Source organism: Myxocyprinus asiaticus, chromosome 1 (genome assembly GCF_019703515.2).
Source record: "Myxocyprinus asiaticus isolate MX2 ecotype Aquarium Trade chromosome 1, UBuf_Myxa_2, whole genome shotgun sequence".
NCBI classification, from domain to species: domain Eukaryota; kingdom Metazoa; phylum Chordata; class Actinopteri; order Cypriniformes; family Catostomidae; genus Myxocyprinus; species Myxocyprinus asiaticus.
The window spans coordinates 32,794,660-32,803,254 of NC_059344.1; the positions used below are offsets into that span (position 1 = coordinate 32,794,660).

General features: G+C 36.6%; 1 protein-coding gene and 1 pseudogene across 1 annotated transcript; both read left to right on the forward strand.

Moving 5' to 3' along the window:
* The first annotated feature begins 383 nt into the window (after positions 1–383).
* On the forward strand, positions 384–4,085 carry LOC127439870 (leukotriene B4 receptor 1-like; annotated as a pseudogene).
* Positions 4,086–5,662: 1,577 nt separating this feature from the next.
* LOC127442766 (leukotriene B4 receptor 1-like) lies at positions 5,663–7,391 on the forward strand. Its single transcript, XM_051700938.1, has one exon. The coding sequence runs from the start codon at positions 5,761–5,763 to the stop codon at positions 6,751–6,753; it is 993 nt and encodes a 330-aa protein (XP_051556898.1). The 5' UTR covers positions 5,663–5,760; the 3' UTR covers positions 6,754–7,391.
* The last annotated feature ends 1,204 nt before the right edge of the window (positions 7,392–8,595 follow it).

An 8,595-nucleotide genomic window follows, 5' to 3' on the forward strand; every position in this document is an offset into this window, starting at 1 on the left:
CCCATTAAGCCTTTTTTATGGCCAAGCATACAGATATTTACAAAGTCCTTGCAGCTCCCAGCCAATTCCTTAAACATCCAAGACAACATTTCAAACTTAGATAACTCCTGAGTCTAAACAGCTGCAGCTTAGGCACCAGAAAATCACTGCACTGACAGCGCACGCTGCCTTCATTTTAAAATGTTAAAAGTTTTAGAACAAAGTCAAATCAACATAACTATTGATCAATAATGCTAAATGTGCTAAATGTTGATCAAATTTTATCAAACTAAATATACTGTATGCTTACAAGTGTGTCCATCTGCATTTTAATGTGGGGTTTGTTGAATGATACTGCATTTACTGAACCACTTATGCTTTGATTAAACAAGTAAAATACGTAGATGTCCATTACAAGGTAAAGTTAGATTCATTAAATAAGACTTATCTTTTTGTGTAGAAAAAACACACGTGTTAATTAAATTAAATGCAAACCCATCAGCTCCAGCAGTTCCTGTATAAATTCTATTGAATCAGCTGTTTTTTCTAAGTTGGACAACTTCTCATAGTCACTGAAATGCAGAGGCAGTAAGACCTTCCTAGCCAGAAGAACAATTGCTGCAATGAACGAAAACAAACAGATCATATCTGCATTAACTTCATGCAGCTGACATAACTCACTGCGTTGATTCAAACCATTAATCAGCATTACAGTTTGCATATAAAGTATGCATTCTTTCATAAGTGTCTAAAAATCCAACAGTCAAATGCATCGATGAAAATATGACTATATGAGGAAAAACATTCTCAAGAAGAATTCGCAATACAAAACCTCCTCTTCCTCCGTGTAATAGAACACAAACAGTAGCAAAAGAGAGAGAAAAAGAGAGCTAAAAGTGATGTTATAGTCCAGGTTTAGTGGTGAACTGAGTTACTCAGTAACCGTTTGAATGATGTAAGACCAGGAGATGGCGCTACTATCACATTCACCTTAAAAACTGAGCTGGGCCTATTCTAAATGCTTGGTTTTGCACTTGCGATTGCGAGCACTCCAATAGTTGAGTTGAGGGTTGCCATCTGTTCATCTGGAGATCTTGTGGACGTGCAAGAAAGAAATATTTCCCTTCTTGCAGACTTGCCAGTGGCTTTCGTTTTTCATTCAAATACTTTGGTCATCAGATGGTAATTACTTTAAAACTCATCCCTAAGGCATATGCATTGCTTTAGTTGTTGTACAAATGTAGCCTACTTCATTTATAGTTTAAGTACGCAGTCAATACTACGAACATTATGTGGTTTAAGACTAACATGCAACTTCCTTTAAAGAAACACAACAAATTATGCATTCATGGGACGCTACTATTTACACACATACATTATTCCAAAAGTTTGGAATAATGTACAGATTTTGCTGTTTCGGAAGGAAATCGGTACTTTGATTCACCAAAGTGTCATTCAACTGATCACAAAGTATAGTCAGGACATTACTGATGTAAAAAACAGCACCATCACTATTTGAAAAAAGTCATTTTTGATCAAATCTAGACAGGCCCCATTTCCAGCAGCCATCACTCCAACACCTTATCCTTGAGTAATCATGCTAAATTGCTAAATTGAAAATCACTTGCCATTAAATCAAACACAGCTGAAAGCTATTTGGTTCGTTAAATGAAGCTTAACATTGTCTTTGTGTTTGTTTTTGAGTTGCCACAGTATGCAATAGACTGGCATGTCTTAAGGTCAATATTAGGTCAAAAATGGCTAAAAAAGAAACAGCTTTCTCTAGAAACTCGTCAGTCAATCGTTGTTTTGAGGAATAAAGACTATACAATGCTTGAAATTGCTCTAACAAGGACAGAAAGAGATGTGGAAGGCCAGATGTACAACTAAACAAGACCTGCTGCAATGAAAGAGATGAAGACTTGCGGTAAGTTCATATAAGACGTTGAGGTAGCCTAACACTTTACAAAAAGGTTATAGCCTAATCGTTTACATTAGTTTACTGCAGTAGTTAATGAAATACAATGAACAATATTTTTACAGCACTTTTTTCATGTTGGTTAATGTTCATTTCCACGTACAGCCTGCTAAAATTTTAGCAGTACATTATGCTAACATTAATGCATTATGAACTAACAATTATATCCTTATATTTAATGTATCTTTTTAAATCAACATTATCAAAGATGAATAAATGCTGTAAAATATTGTTCATTGTTATTCATGATAGGCCTATCTAATGCATTAAATCATGTTTACTAATAGAACCTTATTGTATAGGGTCACCGATGTTGACTTCATATGCACATGATGAAGCTATTATTTGCCTCATACAGTTATGCAAACCAAATTATTTGGTCAGCAATAAAAATTATTCACGTCGATGAATAATGATTGATTTCAAACTATGCAGCAACTGAACTGATTCTTCAATCTCTTTTTTTTAAGCACATCATTACTGTCTCCAGCCTGAGCTGATGCGGCCGTTTGTTTTACGGTGCATATGTAATTCACTTTCACGTGCCATTAAATTCACTGGTTTCAAATATTTTCAAAGAGAAACAACTAGTTTATTATAAACAGACACATGTCGACAATATCACCAGCACATAGACTGCTAATTTTACGTTGCCTAGTGTTTTGTTACTGAATGTCATTCTGAAATCTTTTTTATTGTGCATGAAGGGCTGATTAAGATATTTCTTTGTTGTTTTTGTTTTGTTATATACTGATTAGCCTGCCTATAGCATACTTATTTATATTTCAAATTATTATTCATCTAGACAATATTCATTAGCTAAAAAGTACTACAACACTGTTGAACTATTTGTTGAACTCTGTACTTGGATAGAATAACTCCCTTTTTTCTGTCATGAATAATGTACAGTGTGTGGCAAATTTGCTTTGTAAGCGTAATCGTATGGAACTTAAAAACAGACAGTTTCAGTAAGTACTCTTATTCATTGAAACCAGAGACAAATATGAACTCTTTATAGTGGCAATGATACAGCATCGGAGGACTGGTCAACTGCAGGGAACAGCACAGCCTGTATGATGCTGAATGTGTCCTTCTTGGTGGGAGCACCTGGGAACCTGCTGGTGGTGTGGACCATCATAAGGCATGTGAAACAATGATCACACATGGTGCAGCTCATCCTCAACCTAGCAGTCACAGACCTTCTGGTGCTGACATAACATCACTTTGCCTCTTTGGATCTACTCACTAGCTCATACCTGGGTGTTCAGAGAGGCCACCTGCAAAGCCATGACATACATCATCAATGCTTGTATGTACAACAGCATCTTCCTCATCACCATCATGAGTGTGGAGCGCTTTCTGTCTGTCAGGTACCCTTTAAAGATGCTGTATTGGCAAAATGGCACATCCATGTCCAGAATACTGGTAGTGACTTGGATCGTTTCATTCATTTTGGGAATTCCAGTTATCCTGGCCCAGTATGTAGATGATGGAGTGAAACACTGCTTGTACCAAGAGTATAACTCTGTGATTTTTGAAGTCTCCTGTATGTGTTTGGAGACTCTGCTTGGCTTCATTATTCCATTTGTCACACTCACAATCTGCTACTGCCAAGTTGCCTCGAGCCTCCAAAAGTTGTGTTTTAAGAAGAAGCAGAAATCCGTCTTCCTCATTGGTGGAGTGGTAATGGCCTTCATTTTGTGTTGGTTACCACATCCTCAATGTCATAAGAATGCTGCTGCTTCTAGTAGGACATTCAGATGAACTGTCCCATATCACAGAAAATGCTGTCTTCATTTCTGTAGCACTGGCTTGTATTAGTAGCTCAGTGAACCCTGTGCTATATGCATTTGCTTCCAGAAACTTCCATGGAAATCTAAGGAAGTCAAGGATAGTGAAGCTCTTTCAAGGCTTAGCATCACAATCACTCCAAACAAAAGAAATGTTCTCACAGGATTCTGGACTGCCGCATGGCAAAGTTCTGGAAGATCTTAACGGTGGTGAGCCTGTGGAGCTCACAGATATCGGAGTTGTTTTTAAACTCATTAGAGGTTTAGCTCATTTTAATGGTCTACTTTTTTTAAGCTAATTTTTAAGTTGATTGAATCCCATATTTTCCCACTTCAAAGACTTTACAAAGATCTATTCAAATCTAGAATATTTTTTGTATAATGCTTAAAAATTGTACCCAAAAATGTGTTTCTGTTACCCTCTTAATACAAATGTCTTGACAAATCTAAGCACAGTTATACACGTTGTTCAATCAACCATACGGTACATACAGAATGCTAAATCTCATGGTGAAAATGATTAAAAATGCACAGGGAGGTAATTTGACTGAGCTCAGGGAGCTGAATGCCATTTTCCAAGAAATGATCTGAAGATTACTACTATTCTTATGAGTCATTCCATGAAATTGGTGCCTTTTGTGTGGCTTGTCTGTAAACAATGACTAACACTAAATAACTGATGCCAACTTTTACAACTTGTTATTATATAGTTGGCAATCAGTACAAATTCCTTCTCCTTGGGCATACGCAAATATGCACATTTTGATTTAGGAAAAAAAAAACAATGCATGGAAGTAAATCTTGTATTTAGTATTTATTCTCTGTATATATTTTTATGTTTTAGTGGATATCACACATTTTTTGAAGACTTAAATTTGAGTTCCCAAGACACGTGTCAACCCTGTTTCCATCATGTATCCCTCTTATTACATTCTCTTTTTTTTTATCACATCCACTCATATTTTGTCAGGTTTGTGGATCATAAATTCATCCCTGTTACCATGATTTTGTTAAAAAAAACAATTGATAATTAAAAAGTGGATAGCTGTAGAATTATCAACATTCAATTGTCTTTCTAATTAACACCTTGGAATGTCATGACCTTCAGCATAAATCTAGTTTTGGCTAAATTAACATTTTAATTTTAACCTGAGATGGCACAGTGCAATTTTTTTTAACACACAAAGACATTATTTGTCTTATAAAATATTTAAAATCTAACAATTACTTAAAATCACTTTTGAAAGAGAAAAGGTACTGATTTCACCGTAATGACTCGATACATTTTTCCCTATTGTCTTTTTATTACTTTTCATTTCAACGTATTTGAAAACACATGAGAAATATTTATTGATTAGGCTATCTGGACCAAGACTAGTCTTGAACAAATTATGAATAAAGAAAGATAAAGTAGAGATTTAGAGGAAAAAAGGACTTAAATATTGTTCTGTTTCTCACCCACACCTATCATGTTGCTTCTAAAGACATGGATTTAACCACCGGAGTCTTCTGGATTACTTTCGTTTGCTTCATGTGATTTTTTTTTTTTTTTTTTGGAGCTACAAAGGTCTGATCACCATTCACTTGCATTGTGTGGACCAACACTGCTGATATATTCTTCTAAAAATCTTTGTTTGTGTTCAGCAGAACAAAGAAAGTCATCTGGGATGGCATGAGGATGAGTAAATGATGAGAGAATTTTCATTTTTGGGTGAACGATCCCTTTAATGTCATTTTATCAACTTTCTGTAGAAATGTGTATTTGGGGTGGGGGGGGGTAGTTTGGGGGGTAGTTTGGGGGAAATCATGTACAGGAATTCACTGTTTTATTTTTGCTCCTCCAATGCAAACTCTTGACAGACAATCATTCCAGATGTTTTTCTTTGTATTTTAGATTCAGGTTCTGTTTTTCTCAGCTTTTAGAAAAGGGAAATGAGTTTTTGCAGAGGCAGACTTGTTTTCAAACTCAGTGGATAGAAGTGTAGTGGGCTAAAGTGGACCAGAGGAGGAGACATGAACGGCACGGGTTACCTTCAGGGAGGTGAGGAGACTGAGGTAGGCTTGGTGGGGGCCTGCGTGATCCTGAGTGTGTCCTTCATGGTGGGAGTACCTGGGAACATGCTGGTGGTGTGGACCATCTTGAATCATGTGAAACAGCGATCACACACGGTGCATCTCATCCTCCACCTAGCAGTCGCAGACCTTCTGGTACTAATCACTTTGCCTCTTTGGATCTACTCACTAGCTCATTCCTGGGTGTTCGGTGAGGCCACCTGCAAAGCCATAACTTACATCATCAATGCTTGTATGTACAGCAGCGTCTTTCTCATCACTATGATGAGTGTGGAGCGTTTCTTAGCTATCAGATACCCCTTTGCTTCAGCTGGATGGAGGAGGAAACGAGCACTGAAAAAGGTATTATTAGTGCTATGGGTGGCTTCATTTCTCCTGAGTATTCCAGTTATTGTAACTCAGACTTTGGGTGACGATCAAGATCAGTGTACGTACAGAGGCTATGCTTCTGATACACAAGAGGCTGTGTTGCTGATTTTAGAAACTCTTATAGGCTTTGTCATCCCTTTTTCCATTTTGGTAGTCTGTTATGGCTGCCTCTTCAGTCGAATAGCACAGATGAACTTCAAGTCCAAACGAAAATCGACAGTTCTCATCTGCAGCGTGGTGGTGATGTTTGGAGTCTTCTGGATCCCACATCATGTGAGGAACTTTCTTTCCCTCATCGCACTCGCTCTCAAATCCTCATACCCTGAAGTGGCAAAAAACTTGGAGGATGCTTGCACCACCATGAGCATTATAGCAGGAGCCCTGGTGTTTGTTAGTAGCTCAGTAAACCCAGTGCTTTATGTGTTTGCCGCACGGACCTTCCGCAGCTCACTCCGGGAAACTGGAATACAGAGACTGTTCCAGCATTTATCCAGTGCTGCCACAGGCGAAGAGAATAAAGAGTTATCATTTGTGTCAAAAAAACATAGTCCAAATTGCCTGTAGATGCTGTTATGGAATCATTCATCAATACCTCAGCCTGACTCTGTGGGAACCAAATATACACAGAAACTGTATAATGTCATAAAGTGTTAACTGTATGAATAATAATCATAAAGTGTTAACTGTTGTCTCAACATTTTGCATAAATCCTTAAATATAATTGTATTTCAGAATTGTACTCAAAATTAAATAACTATATTGTATAAAAGAAAATCACTTTCATGCACACTTTCATTTGCAGTGCTTTATGATTTCAACATCCCCCTTTTCCTCATATTGCAACATGTGTCTGGGTTTAGAACTTGTAAGTGTGTGAAAAGGGGAAGTGGGCATTAAAAGTAACAGAGGTCAGTCTATAGAAAGATTCCATGTTTTCCACTGAAGTGTCGTTCTTCTCTGTAATTCTCTATTTCTTTACCATCAAAATCAAACATATGTTACTGCTCATAATCCAAATGGGCCCTATACGCTTTCTTAATACTTCCTCCTTCATGGTCTTACTGTGTCTGAATTCTTAGAAAATGTTTGTCTTCATAACATTTCATAAAAGCATAACTCCACATCTGCAGCAACTTCCTTTTTTTGGTTGGCATCACCAATCCCTCTTGTTTTTCAACCCTTCCAACCACCTGTCAGAGGCAGAGACTACTTGTCACCAGGGACTAAAAACGAAATGTTTTTCATTTCGGTTCATTCTGAGCAAAAACTGTATTTTTCCATTCCGGTCCAGAAGTTCCGCAGCCTCCTTTCCAAAAGGCTACTGGTTAGAACAAAATAAAAGGTTAACGGTTAATAACTTTCTTTCTAAATTGACAGTACTCTGTGTTATGGGGTGGATGAAACACCAGTTGCAGTGTTGCCAGATCTCGCAAGACAAACAAGTAACCTGGTCTGGAAAAACAAGTACAGAAAAATTAAGATCATTTTGAACATTTTAGTTCTTGCACTGTACAACTGAGCCTTGTTTTTTAATATCAACATTAAGTACTAAAAATCTTCATATCACAAAAAATAGCCAATGCCAAGGACACAAACTATGACAATCCCATTGCAAGAGACCCCTTCCTATAAAGGCATACATGCGTATATTTTCATTTATAGACCCACTTATAGTATTTGTGAAAAGAAAATAGAAAATGTAATAGAATGAAGACATGTTTTTATATTAAATAATTGGCCTTTATTTGGCATAGTAATAAGGCCAAAACTAATTTTAACAATCTAATGTGGAAAATATTCACTTTGTATTTAGTTTACAGCTTCTCATAATTAATACTGTTCCAAAAAAGTTTCACAGAAAACAGTGCCTTTAAACCGTTAACCAAGCTATAGATGACACTGACAATAAAAAAAACTCCCTAGTAAGATATAACATATATACAACATTTATTGAACATGTATGTTAAATTAATAAAACTTTACATATATACATATATTTTTTTTTTTTTTGTGTGTGTGTGTGAAAGGAAGGAGAGATGAATGCTTAGAAAATAAATAAATAAATATTTTTCTTCATAAATCTCTGCAAAACCGAATATTCTCTCCCCATGGGGGTCCCAGGACCTTGAAAGCCCCTGACCTATATCCACCATTGACAATGCAATAAAACCTGTCATTTAAACACATACGCATTATCTTAAGTTAATCTAAATAGACCACATCACGATATTTAATTTGACCAACGTCAGAACACATAGTAACACATTAACATTGTAAAAAAAAAAGAGAGAGAGAGAGAGGAAAAAGATAGACAGAGAGTGGACGGACGCTATGTAGGAGTTAAAAGGTGAGCAGCAACAGCAGTGAAACACACGTGAAAATTCGTCTGATCTCTCCCACTTTCTA